The 16333-nt window shown below is 38.4% G+C and overlaps 1 protein-coding gene across 3 annotated transcripts in view; it reads right to left on the bottom strand.

Moving 5' to 3' along the window:
- The window catches only part of tbc1d22a (TBC1 domain family, member 22a), a 185375-nt gene that overhangs the window by 47979 nt on the left and 121063 nt on the right, over nucleotides 1-16333 (bottom strand). For all 3 annotated transcript variants that reach the window (XM_057323906.1, XM_057323905.1, XM_057323907.1), the window contains exon 11: nucleotides 2488-2615. In XM_057323906.1, the coding sequence (XP_057179889.1) occupies nucleotides 2488-2615 (128 nt within the window). The remainder of the gene's footprint in view (nucleotides 1-2487; nucleotides 2616-16333) is intronic.

Raw genomic sequence — 16333 nt, 5'->3', positions numbered from 1 at the left:
TCCTGTGATTTGAGCGAAAGGCAGATGGAACTGTGAAAGGGTTTTGGCCGAGGTACCGGTAGGTTATGATGCCTTGACCACTATGGTTGTTTTAGGTCAATAATCAAAGTTTACATACTTGAAATGTCACATGCTGATGTCTTCAGAATGGCAGATTTTAATTTCAAAGACAGATGAGCAGTGTGAAAGCCTTCCAAGGTAAAAGCACAAAAATCAAGGAAACTGCCTGTTACTACTTAGTAAGGAAAAGTTATGGGAGTCAGATATCTCTTACTTAAGTTCCTATGTCATTAAAGCTGCAATGCATAATGTTTTTTGCTAATAATACACAAACAAACAAACACAAATCAGTTATTAACCAAGTACATTAAAAAATACATGAAAAACAGTGTTCAAAGCTTATACAAATGATTTATTATTTGAGCTGTTGGGTACGATTATACAGGAAATTTCAATTTAACATTAAATTTGACTTTAACCCACGTAAAGATGTGTAAAGTAATCTGCAATTTTGTGTTTTAAACAGAAATGGTGATAATGGGGCAAAAGTTAGGGATTGCAGCTTTGACAGCATCTCAAGCATCACTAAAGTGCTGAACAAATCATCAAGACCTTTTGCAAGACTACAGAGCAACACGGACAGTACAGTGTAACCCAAAGTGGCAAATTGCTAGCAGGTTATGCGCTCTAAAAATGTTTTAAAAGATTAAAAGATTGTGCAGGGGAATCACAGAACACCCATCAGGAGAATCACAAAACACCCATCAGGAAGTCATGTTACACCCTTTATTATCTATATCTGAAGAAATGAAGCCTGGTATTGCAACAATAAAGCACAAACCTCCCTTATAGTAGTGTAAAAATATTAAAACACAATTCAAAGTCTAATTTACAGTTTGTAGTACTGCCTTTTACTTGGTGTTTACAAAATTGAATTTGATTTGGGTGATTATAAATAAAAATACAGTTATAAGAATCTAACGAGAATTACCAATGAGCATAACTGAATAAAACAGAGTAAAAAAGGTATGTACACAAAGCTATTGTGTATATAAATAATTATGCAAGTTGTAAAATGATTTACAATTCAAAAAACATAACAGTCCTAAAATTGCGCTTGCTTTGATGTGTATTGATGGCCTAATGTGAGATATGCAAAACAGCATTTACTGCTGCAGTTCTGGCCACATTTAGCTCCTGTTACCCTTGCTTTTCAGCTTGCTCAGCTGGCAAGATCAATATCAGAAAGCAACTATGAGAACTCAAGAGTGCATCCAATCATAACCCAACAAAAACTGGAACCTTCTACAGTGAAAAAAAGCCATCAGAGGAAGTAAAACTTTCTCTAAATCATTTGAATGCCCCATATTTTCTCTGCACCTTTCCAGCATCTCTTTATCGGACGAGGCGATCAATAGTCTGTGTTAAGCAATATCCTACAGTTACTTGTCCCTGGCCTAACAAGTAAGTGTGTTTTTGTAGGTCCTGTATGCATCAACGCTCATTTCGATCAATGATGGGTCCCATGCTGTCAGAAAAAAGCCAGTGGCACATCTCTGGTGAGTAACAAATAAAAAACAAACCATGTGAACTGTATTTTGCCAATGGTTACTATCTGTTTGAAATCCAAATCAGTCAAGAAGAATAAGGGCAGAGGACAGCCAGCCTTTCCTCTGCACTGCAGAGATGGAAGAAAATTGACATTTACTGCAGCTGGCTTTTGTTGTTCACAGGAAGAAGAAAGCCTCCTGAGACAAAGTATTGCATAATGGCATATTACACTTACAAATGAAAAAATCAACATTTTTTCAAAGTGAAAATTAAGCATAATTGCAAGATATTTTAAGATGAGTCAACGGAAGCAGAAATGACAGCCGTCTGCATTTGTACCATCATGAAGAAAGGCTACAAGATTCCCTTAAGTGCTGGGGTATAGATGTCAGCAGCACTTTTAAGGTTCTTTACTGTGCTAAACCTTTCTCCTTCCTTCAGTGATACCTGCTTTTAAAATCTAACATTCTACGCCTATAGAAGCTATGCATCTGTAATTTGCATTCAGAAATAATAGATGAAGTGATGTTCAAATTATATTCAAAAACCTCATTATGATGTTTTTTGTTATTTTATGAAATATGAATTGTGGAATATCGTAAATCCAGCATAGTATAAAGAATTAAAGTAAAACAAGAAATTTAAAAACAAGAAAATGGGGACTGGTTCTGTTATACTAAGAACTAAAAAGTCCTTATTCCTATATCTGCAATATTTCAAGTGTTTGTTGAATGGCCTATTTTTGTTTTTCTCCAACAGCCTTGGTCACTATCCACTTCCACTGTATGAAAAGAAAACCACACAAACATTCTGGAAAGCAAACTCGAAAGAAAATCTTTGAAGCAACACGAGGGTGCATAAATCATAATAGAATTGTCTGTTTTGGGTAAACAATTTGGTTAAGCTATATAAGAAGATGCAGAAAATCCCTTCTACCTGATAGGTGTCCCACAATCGAATGGTGCAGCGTAAAGGAAGTTCTCTCATCAGCAGGTTGTTCATCCACCGAAAGGCAAACTGCAAATACTCCACCTCATACTGCTGCATGTGGCGATGTACCGTCTCTGTTCAGGACACAAAAGGTACAATAAATTATCTGTACATCAATCATTTCATTCATCTATCACAAGCAATTAAAAGCATCATCAGTCTCATCACCCAAATTGAGACCAAACAATTAACGACACAAGTTGTACAAATGCCACCATGACACCAACACCATTTTTTTCTCTCTTATATCCAAGAGACATAGTTCAGGGATGACAGCCGACTAGACACAAGACACCCTAATAAAGCTATAAAGAATTTTTCTGTCCATGCCATCATGTGCTTGCTGCTGTCATGTAAGCACGAGGTAATTACTCAGCTGTCAGCCCAACGTCTGAGCATGTTATGTTTGAGAAGAAACAGCAGATTTATTTATGGAGCACCTCTTTAATCAGCAGGGACGTGGTTCTGATGGGTAGCACGTGTGACACGCGTGACTATGTGTTCCTGTTGAAACATACTGCATCTTTATTTGCCTTCTGACAAGAATGACATTTCTTCGCTGTTACATGTTTCGCAGGCCTCGACTGGTGGGTTCTTACAATAATAATGAAAAAAGCCATTTAAGCCATTTCAGAGCAAATACATAAATACAAATATTAAAGCTGCAATCTTAAACTTTTGCTCTTTCTGTTTAAAACAATAAAATTGCAGGTGACTTTACCTACTTATCAATTTAACATCAAATCTTAAGAACGTAAAGGCGCAGTTTTTGATTTACAGTGGCCACTAGCGTTATAGATTTGCAACGAATCTCTCAGTCCAAACACGACGGTTGCCACCACAGTACAAAAAGATGTCGTCGGCTGCGACAGCGTGTCTTCTCATGTTGACGTAGGGAAGAGATCAAGCGGGCATTAGAAAGACAATAGAAAGAGCAATGTCGTATTTATTACATAAAATAAAAGGTCTGTGGATTTTAAGTATAAAAGAAGGATAAAAGTCAGTCAGGAGCTAGGACCTGTGTTAATATTATAAAGTCTTTCCAGCAGAGACACGTTTGGACCTGCGGTACTAAGGCTTTTTGCAGAGATACTCATAGATATCTATGGAGATACTTTCCAGGAGAGAGTCGTTGGAGAGAAAGATCGTCTAAAAATCACCCCCGAGGAGGTTGCTTTGATTCGGATCAGTATGTGAGTAACATTGGTTTTTCTGTTTGTTAGAACCAAGATATGTTGTTGTTGTTGTAATATTAGCTGTGTGATTGAGCAGTTTTGAGCGTCATTGTTGATCTGGAACCGCTTTAATATTGTACTCGTCCAGATACTGGAGAGAGAGCGAGAGCGCATTGGCGCTAAAACTGGAGAGAGCGAGAGCAGGTTTTACTCTTTTACTCAATGATGAATAAACTTACAGTTGATCCGCGGGTCACATGCGTTCCGAACCGTAGAGCACGATCTGTATGGATCACGGATCATCCGCAATCCGTTTCACTACTATACTGCAGGGGAGATGGAGAGGAAACGCGTGTTGAAGAGTTGTCTGTCCGTTTAGGGCTGATGTACAAAACATGGTGGCGAATTCAATGTATGTAGGCCCGCTCTGTATGTAGATACAAACAGCTTATTCTAAGGTATTACAAACATAACGGTTCATTACGTAAGGTCTTTATACACCTCTGAAGAAATAGTTTTGTATATTATATTGCATTTCTGTCAATAGATCCTCCTAAAAACCCCGTATTGTTCCTTTAAAAGGATACTCCGAGCCAAAATAAAAATTCTGCCATGATTAACTCATCCTGAAGTCATACGATAAGAATGTAAGATTTTTTGAGTATTCATTTAAGTCAAATGATGTCAAATGCATTATTTAGAGACAGATTCGAACAAGGATATGTACTTGCACAATAACTGCTTTTTGTTTATAAGGTTGTTGTTTTTTGAAAATGTAAAGATTGCATCTTTGAGGTATAACTAAATATTGTCAGAAAGCTGAAACGTATCTAGAGATATTTTTCTTTGCTGTATCACTCAGCCCTTTCACGCACACACACTCGTCGAAGATCAGCTTGTGTCAAATCTCACACTTGTCTTAACACTGTCATTCTCACATCAAGCTTCCCCTGAATAAACAACTTATCCTTGTTAACACTGAATACTTTTCGCCGACAAGACTCGTAGATGACAGACTGACGAAACAAACATTGCGATTTCAATTAGAGCTGCAAATCGAAAACTTCCCAGATTTGAAGTAATTAACCGTAAAATACTTAAACTGTGAAGAAACATATTTTTCAGGATCACTTGAGGAAAATGTTATTCTACAATAAATAAGAGTAAGCCTTTAGGATATTCTGTAGCAGACTGCATATGGTTCTGCGCTTTCTACACCTATAATGCAGCCCAGCACATGCAGGTTCCAAGCAGGGTGGTGACAGGCAGGGGTCAGAGGTCACAGAAAGACAAGTGAGCTGTTTGCCACGATTCTGCTGAGCAATGGACTTTTGCTCGACTTCTGCCCCCACCCATCTATCCCATAATTACATCTGCGCTGACCCCCTCTCACCCTGATTTAATTCTAGCTCACACCTACCCTGATACATAGAGAGAAACAGGCTAAGTCCTTTAGAAAAAAAAATTATGTGCAGTATATTAAGATCACATTTATTGTTCATGAGTGAAAACATCAAAACAACATAAAAAATAAATTTTAAGTAGCTATAAAGATCATAAAAGTGGAAAATGGAACCTCCAAAAAATGCTATGTATCATACAAATGTCTTTCACCATAAAGTCAATAGAATAAACAATAAATTAAGCATAAATAAAATTCAATTTATGTGTGCTATTGACATTTGTCAATTCATTATCAATAAATCATCTAGTTTAACAGAATTATCTGTTTACATTAAAAACAGCTTTATTGGCAGCTTGCAAAGTTTGTCCCTTTTAGGAAAAAAGTAGAGGATTTTACTCTTCTAAAATTCAAATTTATACCATGTATTACGCTTCCGTAAAATCCTGTAGTTACCGTAACTCATTTACTCGCCAAATTCCATCTTAAAACAGAAATGACACATAGAAAGTGTTCCTTCTGAACTCTGACATTATCTCTGCAAACTACCGCTCAAATCAACCAGACAGATATTTTTCACACACTGTTATATGTGCGTAAGGATTGTTTACTCCTGTTTCAGTGTGAACGCTCAAGGAATTTGAACACAGATTTGGAGATGTGACAGTTGACAGCGTACTCTGTCACTTTGCTGTCACTCTCTCTGAATTGTACAGATGACATTTATCATTGTGGCAGAAAACTACTTCCTATGCTTGTTTATGAGCCATAAGTCAAGTGCCCAGAGTTCAAGAGGATCAACATTTAAATGTGGATTCACATACAATGTACTTAATTTCACAATCTTTCGTCAGGGGTTTGATTAAAGCAAAGCAAATAGAACAATGAAGGCAAATATAATGAATTAATTTATCAATTGCATTAAGCTAAGATAGGACACACAATGAGTAAAGTTAAAAGTAAAAACTGATTCCTTCAGAAAACAAGTTATAAACACTGAGACTATGCCTACATAGCAATGGTAAATTATGAGTTTTGGGCAGGGCTGACCAATACCAGTGGTATAGTTCAAATACCTGTTGTGGTCACACTTTATTTAAGGTCAAATTATTGCTATTAACAAACCATTAGCTATGATTTTTGCCTCAATAAACTCGTAATTTGTTGCTTATTAATAGTTATTAAGGTAGTTGTTGGGTTAAGGTATTGGGTAGGATTAGGGAGTAGAATATGGTCGTGCAGAATATGTGCTTTATAAATACTAATAAACAGCAAATATGCTTATAATAGGCATGGTAATAAGCAACTATTTGTCAGAATGACGGTCCCCGGGGTTTATAGTGGCTAATGTAATTTTAACGTTACCCGTTTATTTGCCCTGAGGTGCAGCAGCTGGAGGCGATCTGGGAACCACTAGGGCCCAGTGTTTCCTGGGGTTTAAAAGGACGGCTTCTGCCGCGGCTCTATCTCTCTCTTGACACTCCATCCTCGGGCATGCCGCTCGTCTATTGACCACTCAATCGTGTTTTGCAGCTACACATCTACTTCAACACTTACATTTTACTACACTTGTTTTCCAACTGACTTCCATTCTCACCACATGCACCACATTACATTATTCATTTACACTGTCAACAGTAATATAAATATGAGTGTTCTTAATAAAAATGTCCCAGAAATGGGCTTAAAACGTTGAACAGCGTGTTCACCTCTTTGTTTTGTTGCGGTTTCACGAGCCGGCCGTAACAAATTAGGGGCTCCTCCTTAGGCATTGAAGCTCGGTGTTGGTAATGTATTCCCGTAACTTAGATGTTTTGGGTGACACGTTGTTTGCATGGCGCGTGTTCTCGTTGTTTTCTTTCGCGCCGAATGATTGACCAATTGAACGTGAGCGAGCATGCTGGTGGATACGGCATTGTTGGAAAAGTGTGGAGTAAAGGTTGGAGTAGAGGCTAAATTTTGTGCTTTTCGATGGAAAGTACAGGTGAGTGAAGTGTTTGTTTTGTTTGGTGCACTGTTTGCTTTTGTTTGCTGTCTTTGCCCTCTGATCAGGCTGTAGAGGTGTCGCCTCTTTAGGCTTCACCTGTTTGTTGTTTTTCATAGTGTCGTGGAACGCGGTTGTGTGTTCACCACGCAAGCGGTGTTCTCGGCAGCACGTCCGTGGGGTCTTGTCGGGTTGTGTCTTGTAGATTACCTTTCAAACCCGCTGGTTTATCGTGCATAAGTAGCTGCCGCTGAACACGTGAAGAGTTAGGATTGAGTTAAACAGGTGAGTTTGGGATAGGTAGGCTTAGAATAGAGGGGTGCATTGGTGGTTTATAGTTGTGCACAAAGGTTGAGTTATCACTTCGCTTCACAGTGTATTTTGCTGTGAGTTTTTTTCCATGCATTTTGTGGCGTTAAAGTGTTGACTGCATGCATGTTGGGACAAGCTGAGGATGGAGTTTAATATAGAGGATTTTGTGGCTCAACCGAGCCTTGACAAACTTAATCAATGTAATAGAGAGAATTTGTTCTCGATTGCTGTTCATTTTAAGGTGCCTGTTTTGAAGCAAGATAAAAAAGAAGTTCTTAAAAATCAGGTACATGCTGCTCTAGCTGACAAAAATACCCCCCCCATTAGTTCTACTTCCCCTATGTGGCTGCGGTCCCAGGTTCGGATTTGGGGCTGCGTAAATTGGAGTTGGAGATGCGCCATTTAGAGTTGAAAGAGAGGGAACTTCAGTGGGATTTTGAGCTTCGTAAGTTCGAATATGTAGCACTTTCCTCCGAGGATAGTGAAAAATATGAGGAGGTAAAGTGTGCGGTGCAGAGGGCGTACCAGCTAGTGCCGGATGGCGTATAGACAAAAATGTTGCCGTTATAAAAAGCCTGAAAATCAAAACTATGTGGAATTTGGATGTGATAAAATTGCATTGTTCGATCGCTGGTGCGATGCGCAAAAAGTGACAAATTTCGATCAAATACGTGATTTGGTCATGTTGGAGGAATTTAAAAATTGTTTGCCAGAAAAGATTGCTACCTATATAAATGAACATAAAGCTTCGACGGTGTCTGCTGCAGCAGTACTGGCGGATAAGTGGGGTTTAGAGACAGTGCGCAAAACGAGGGTTTCAGTTGTCACAATGTGATGCGACAGTTCGAGTTTAAACCTTCTGGCTTGCGTGATGGTTTTAAAGTTTGTAATTTTTGTCACAAAAGGGGGCATATTACATATATACAGCGTGCGCGGTGACTCGCGCAATGATGCGTTCTCATGCTGGTAAAGAGGAGAAAAATGACTTAGTCTAGTGTATTTTAGTTAGTGTCTTGTCTGTGTTTATACTCCCTTGCTTGTCATTTTACCCCCTCGTGGGTTTTTGCTTTGTATTTCTGTTTAAATCAATTATTTTATTAACCCCTTAATTGCTGCCTACGCTTGGGTTCTTCCCCCCAGTCGTGACAAACAAAACTTAATAAAACCATAACACCTTATTGCCTTGACTTGTCTGAAACATATTACCTTTTGTATTTTTTTTCCTATGGCTTGTAAATAACAGCCCACTGACAGACATGTTGATATTTCTACCATAAATGCAGAATCGCTGTTGGGAGATTTTTATTGTTGCACTGTAGAAGACATTTACCAATTTCTGAAGAATATGACATTGTGCATAAAAAAGCTGCCAAAAGAAATCAAAGTCACGGAATCATCCAAAGGGAAATATAAGAATAAGAAAGAAATCAAAAATAATTTCATAGCAGTTGCAGGTGTTTTGCTGGGGTCAAAAGAAGAAATGGGGGGAAAATACAGGCATAATAAAAAAGGTAACATCACATTCCTTCTAAAAGTTGTCGTTTTTTTACTTTATAAGGCGTCTCTGTTGCGTCACAGAAATGTTAATGCGTGTTTTCTACCCTTATATGATTTGTGTGCAAAAACCCATGTTGTGTCTTCATTTACATAAATAAATTCACCTTGAGCAATTTGCATGCTGATGAACCTCAATATATTCATACAAAACAGACGAGATAAGAGAAAACAGTGTTCACGTTCTGGGGCGCTTCTGATGAACAGACTTGTTTCTAGCGATAAGCAACTCTTATGGGCTATTGTCTAATACTTCTGCTAATTACTACAAGCTCTCAAATGAACTGCAAGCGTATGGTGATAATAGTGTGTTTGAGTTCCTAATGAGAACGAAGTACAAGCAAGTGGCAAGAAAGAGTAAGGAAAAGAGTGAGAGATAGGAAGAGAGAGATTTGCTTCACACACTGTTAACACATAGCAACAGTATAGTAAAATCCATTTGCCAGTAAACACTAAAAGACCATCTATGTATTTTGAATTATACAAACAAAGAACATGGCAGAACATGATGCAATTCATATTATACACTAGGAGGACAATCAAGGTAGTTACTAGGGAAAAAATTCTCTCCTGCATCTAGGTCAATGACATGTCTTATCCCTTTATGTTGCTAAAGCAACTGGAATTATAACTTTTCCTCAGGAAATGATAAAAAATGGGTGACAAAAACACTGCTTAGACCTGTTGGGTCCACAGCCATGCCAAAATGTCCAAGCAAAATCGTCAAAAATTGACACACCACATTTAACATAATGCTACCTATCAATGCGTTAAAGTTAAATAACATCAAAAAGAACAATACTTCACATCTCTCTCTTATAAAGCATATGGTGACATCTCACATTTTTATATAACATGCCCATTTATCTAGCAGCTTGGTATATTAATTTGAATTGAGAGCACTTTCGTATTTCCATGCCAGTTTCAAGGCGTTGAAAAATGGAGGTGATTCAAGAGAGCTATTAATCTTCAGCTGATCAGGAGTGTCGGCAATGGTCATCGATCACAGCACTCATGTACAGGCAACATTAGCACCTGCTAAGTCTTGTGTAGCTACCTTTTTTGTTATTGGCATAAAGTCCACACTCAAGATTATTTTGGCTAACGCAAGACCAATTAGACAGGTAAAACATTGAGTGACATGTAAACAGACCAACCACAGCGACTATTATTTTTAATTTAGATTAATAGGCAGATTAAAACATAGACCAAGCACACAAGTCGAAGTCTGCTCAAAGACAAAATCAGAGAACTTAGTCATAAATGAGTGTAGACTTTGTGGTTATTTGATTTGCAGGGACAATGTGGTTCATTTCTGTCAACAAAATGTGATGCAAATGGACACAATATGTAATAAGTACCAATCATTTCACTACACATAACTCTAAAAACAGGAACATACCAGTGTTTTCAACCAGGGCTCTGAACTTGCTAAAGGAATGAAAAACAAAAACGGAAACAAATGAAAATTGAACAAGAACGTAAACAAACATTGAAAAGAAATCAAGTTTAAAATTTAAATTTAAAGGCGCAGTTCTTGAAAATCAGCGGCCACTAGCGTTGTATTATAGTTTTGCAACGAATCTCTGAGTCATTTGCTCACCCCTCCCTTTCGAAGTACGACGGTGGTCGCAACAGTAAAAAAAGATATCGTCTACTGAGACAGCGGATAGCAGTGATACAAGCAACGATGTTTCTTTACAAAGGTAAGGCAATATATTAACGTAATTAATCATTTAACATGTATTCTATTGCGAAAGTTACTGTTACAATTCTATAATTAGATATATTTCTTGCGTGCTATCTAGTACACGCTGAGAGTAGTGAAGTAACTAAAGTTAGCTAATCGTAAATAGCAAAGCTGTTCAAAGCGTTTGATCTGACAGCGACATAGGCAGTTAGGTGTAAGTTAGTAGACGTTTGTCTCCCCCTTTGTAAAGTCAGGAATAACCGGAGTACGTACCGCAGGGACGGAAAAACATTATTATTCGGAGGTTATATGGCCATTTGTATAAAATGCTAACGTTACACTTTCAACAAAACAGTTGTTTGGTAAACATTGAAAAAGTGGAAACATTGAAAATGTTGAATTATCTTACCAGTCTAGCAGAAAACAGGCAACTTCGGCGTCGCCTTGAAAACATTTGTCTTTCAACAGTGCCTTCCATCTGGTAATAGATACACCGATGTTTATCCTGGATTTCTGCTGCCGTTTGTCTCTAATTCGTCTGGCAGCATCACGTTTGCGCTTCTTTGACGAAGGAGATTCACGCTCTGTCGGCTCTTGTGCACAATACGCATGGTCCTCCATTTTATCAAAACTTCTAAGACAGAACAATCAATTGCTTCAGCTAGACGACGACTACTCCTCCTTCTCTCCGTACTACGACTTACTACTTTGTGCGTCTTCAACTAAGTGATGACGCAAGCTGCGTCTAAAAAAACACACGAAGAAGACCAACATATACGAAACGCGCTCTGTAGAGCTGTTTGTCCATTAGAGCTTACTGTACAAAACATGGCTGCGCAACATAACAAATTCGATGTAGATAGGCCTGCTCCCTATGTAGATACAACTGGTTTATTCTAAGGTAATAAAAACATAACTTTTCATTACGTAAGGTTTTTATACACATCTAAAGACACAGTTTTGTATGTTATATTGCATTTCTGTTAATAGATCATACAAAACATCCCGCATTGTACCTTTAAATGGTTAATAACGTTTTTGTTCCATTTTAATTTTAATTTAACAAAAATAACGGTGTGCACGGCTAAATCATTTATAATAATCACTGCAACACTGTAAAACACTTTTGATTTCATGGTGACTTTAAGCTTAGGTCAATTACTTTTATGTAAAGGGATTGCGATCAAGAAAATCTTGCTTGTCAAAATGTTTCATCTGAAAAGTCTAATAAATTTGTATGCAAAACACTTTGTAATCTGCACAAGCAATTCTGTTGTGGTTTATGATATAATGCATTAAATATTAAGCCTTATTTGTCCTGTGTTATGTGAGTTTGTATAAAAACTTGTATAAGGTACAGTCTAAACTAATATAATGTTATGAAAATAAGTAATGTTTTGAAGGAGCACAAACACATAAATGTTAAAATACTGATTCTGCTGGGAGTAAAATGGTTGATTATTTTAGTTTTTAAGCCTGGTTATTAATATCCTGTTACAAGTTACAAGAACAAGTATGTTATATACTTAAACATGTGTAAATAAGAATGATTTGCTTTAAGACTTAATATCGTAATGCAGAGGTTAGATATAAGGTTTTCTTCAAGCTTGTTGAGAGCTGTGGTGGAAGTTTTAAAAACAGAACCTAAGGTGTTTCACCACAACCGGTAATTATGAGAACAGTGGAAAGTGGAAATCTCTGTATCTTGAAGGTGGTTATGGTGTGAAAATCCTATAAAAGTGCTTGCGGCTCTTTTAAAAAGCAAGGAGATAATTAAAGCCTAGGATCGCTCTGTGGTGAGGAAATTGGCAGGCCGCTTATGCCCTGATGGTGATAGAAATAAGAAGGAATCAATGTAGCCGTTTCAAAGCTTGATCTGGCACAATGACTTTTGAGCAAAAGACAATCCAGAAAGATTAACAGACATCTTTACTACAATATTTAACATTGCATTACAATAGAGCGGAGCTCACAACAAAAAGCATGCGGTTTGTCATTAAAGCATGTCCGCATGTGCATTATACAGCCATGACAGGCAAAAAAGAATCCACAAATCAGACAAGCTGGTGTTATTTGGTTTGTCCAAAACCACAACAGTGTTTACATATACAGTGTATATAAGGTGTATAGTAATGGCCTTGTAAATCAATTGCCTCACTAGGTTTTGGAAAACAGCTAATCTGTGGTGTTGTTTCCTTTAGGAAAGGCTTTTTAGCCTACCCAACAGCAAGACGTCTATGTAAAGACACAAGTGAATTTCAAAGACACTGCAAGGTTCTACCACACAGCTGACATAAATTATATACATGCACAGACAGAGCCATATTTAAAGCAGGATTTATAATAAAACTGATGAATGAAATCATGCAAGTCAGTATGAAAGGCAATTTCATATACTTTTATCTTTACTCCATATTCCATGCTAATTCATCCTTACATTTATGCATTTGACTGAAGACTTCTAGTGCATATAAGATATGTATTTCAATTTGTGTGTTTCCTTGAGACTGAACTCACAACCTTGTCCAGTCTCTAGTGCCATCCTGTACCAGCTGAGCTACAGGAACACTTAATTTCAAATCCACTCAGATCCACACATTATGTAATGCACTGTAAAGCTGTAAACGTGATGTGTTTGTTTGTGCTACAGACCTGAATGGTACAGTAACTTACGTAAATAAAATAGCTTGTTCGGTTAAGGTACGTTTTAACATTGATATTTACAATAAAGGCTCTTTTTACCTTAAACTGCGAAAGCCAAAAGAAACATTTTAATAAGATAATTAACTTGATTACATTGCTAGTATAATCTTGAGTGCATAATTACTAGAATTAATTAGATTCAGTCCTAATTACCAGAGAACATAACATCACCGAAGACAGAATGCACAAACAAGTTTCACAGAAGCAAAATGTGCTTACACCGAACACTACACACTAGACTACGTTCATGCTATCTGGCCGCTCTCTATTCAGATTTACTTCAATTGAAATATAGCTACAATCTCAGGAAGATTTCATTTTTCTGAAGAAAAACTTATTAGCCACATTATATAGTGTTCTTGGTTTTAAGCAAACTGGAATAGACTTTGTTTTGGATGATTTTACTTTTGTGGCTGTACTGACCTGAAGGAACCCGACTGATATTCAGTTAAACCTGCTGATCTTAAACAGGCTATGCTTTGGTGCTGAACTTCCAATAGCACAGGTATAACAATTCAATGAATTGAAGGTATTGTTACCTTTTTAAGCTATAAAGTAAAGCACACAGAATGAATGTGCTTTTTGAATGTGCTTTGAAATGTTTATTTTTGTCCATCTTCTCTGTATGAATTACCTGCACTAGGCTCTGATTAAAGTGCGAGCGTGACCGGGGCACCTGAGCGGTGCATCTACAACCGAACATCTGCGTGTGCAAGAACACACTGCGCCAATGTCAGCAAGAAGGGACAGACAGCTCACAGCTGTGAGGTCAGATGACCTTTGGCATCCCTCACTGATGTTCAGGGGCAGCTTCCTATAGGGAACGCCTGTCATGTCGCCAGGCCGCTGTGGGCCTTGACAAACATGCCCCAGATGTATCTCGAGTAAGAGAAGTCATATGGCGACGGATGCGCGAACAAAGGTGTTGGAGCGTCAAGGGTCCACAGCAACACATATCCTGATCACGATCGCAGATCTGTATTCAGACCTTTCCAGAAGCTCCTTGTCCTAAACCCCAAGTCTCATTAGTGCTGGAAAAGGTAGCGTGACCTCCATTCGGGACAGGAGAGTGACCAAGCATGCATTCACGTACAAAGAAATGTGTGAGTGCAAAAAGGGTTCGCTTGATTGATTTACATCTCCAACTTTATTACAGCCGAGAATATGATGTAAAACACCATGACAGTGCCAGATCTAAGAGCAGCCTGATTAAGGTCGACATGTGCCGTCCTTACAAGTGGGAAATTTGGAAATAATGGGACAGTAATCCAGGCAGCCTGATGAAGATGAGCATGGCAGAAACCCAACTCTCCGGCGACCAGCAATTACACCCTCCCTCTCCGGTATGTCTTTTATAAATGAGGAAAGCAAAAGCCAATCAGAAAAAGGAACACTGAAAGGATCAGACAAAAGGATGGAGAGGCCTGGAAGAGGAAGCAGTCATATGTAACAGCTGTACGATAAGTGCACTTTCACCTTGCCCTATTAACTTCTGAGTGAAGTCCTGAAGACTTACTTTCATGCTGTTCCTTTAGTTAGTGTAAGGGGAAAAAAGACAAAAAAGTACACTCAGCTGAGTATTCCCCTATAGAAATCAATTTTTCTTCTTTTAGGACCCTGTGATCTTGGCATGTCTTCCGCATTGGCCCGAATGGCAAGTATTAAAACATACACTAACTAACTATTTGTTCACTAACTATTTGCGTCAAGTCCAAATGAGTCAATCCGAATGATTTATGCGGTGAACACAGTATACGACCCATAGGACTGAATCAAAAGAAGCGATTATCTGATGTGGACAAGAAATCCCCACCCAATTGACTCCATCAAATTAGGTTTGATCAAAGTAGATTAAGCAAAATGAAGGAGTAATGGGAAATGGGAAAGAGGTGTTTGGCATCTAAACTTTACTCACAAGAAACTAAATTCTGTTCGAGCAGTTGTCACGCAACAAAAAAACTGCTTTTCACTAAATGACATATCTTCTTTCTCCAAATCTGTACAGTTATTATTACCTATAATTTATTTTATTTCATAGCTAACATAATTTCTATAAAACATAGAACAACACTCTTATGTCGTCCTAGGTGTATACGACGTCCTTTCTTCAGCTGAACACAATCATATACATTACAAAGCATTCATAATATTCAGATGTATAATCAGATAAAGTAAATAATATTCTAGCTCTTCCTAGATATTCCGTAATTGCCTTTGAATTGTGCCTTCATTGTGCACAGATAAACGATCAGTAAAAACGTTTATCAGAAAAGTCTCATTTCTGTTCATAGGACATTTATTAAAGTCCCAGTGAAATTAAAAATGACAATTCTTTTTTGTCATGAAATATTGCCGCGTTTACAGTGAATAGCTTATCAATTTGGGTCATTTTCTTTTTCAAATTCATGTGCCCTCATAATCTTCAGTTAAAATCTGAAAATGCACTTCCGCCCTGAAATGACTATCCATCTGAAATGATGTAAATTAGACGGCTTGGCCGGAGCATACGTTAACTCCTTCCCTTCAAATGTCAGTCAAATGGAGGTGGAGCCCTGGCCGGGAGGCCTGCCGGACTGGAGATGCCCGGCATCCCCTACACCCCGCCTGCCTCACCCTACCCACGTGAGTCAGCGGGCCCACTCCCTGCTGCCAGTGCGGCAGGAAGGCCTGGGCCGGCTTGTTGGCGCTGTGGGGACCCGGACCATTTCATAGACCGTTGCCCTATGATGGAGGTGGGAACCATGATCCGGGTCCCTGACGAGCCACGGGCTGCCCCTGGGCCGGCTGGCCTGTACCAAATACCCGTGAGTATTTGGGGGGGTACATACCAGGCTTTGGTGGATTCGAGTTGTAACCAGACCTCCATCCACCCAAATCTGGTTTGGTGTGTGCACAGGGATGTGGTGAAGTACCCGTTGATGATGCTGCCCATTAAATTTAGGGGAGAAAAGCATAGTGTAGAGGTGGCGGTT

Source organism: Triplophysa rosa, linkage group LG24 (assembly GCF_024868665.1).
Source record: "Triplophysa rosa linkage group LG24, Trosa_1v2, whole genome shotgun sequence".
In the NCBI taxonomy this organism is placed as follows: Eukaryota; Metazoa; Chordata; class Actinopteri; order Cypriniformes; family Nemacheilidae; genus Triplophysa; species Triplophysa rosa.
Note: the sequence above shows the minus strand (reverse complement) of the source record. Positions and strands in the feature narration are given on the sequence as shown.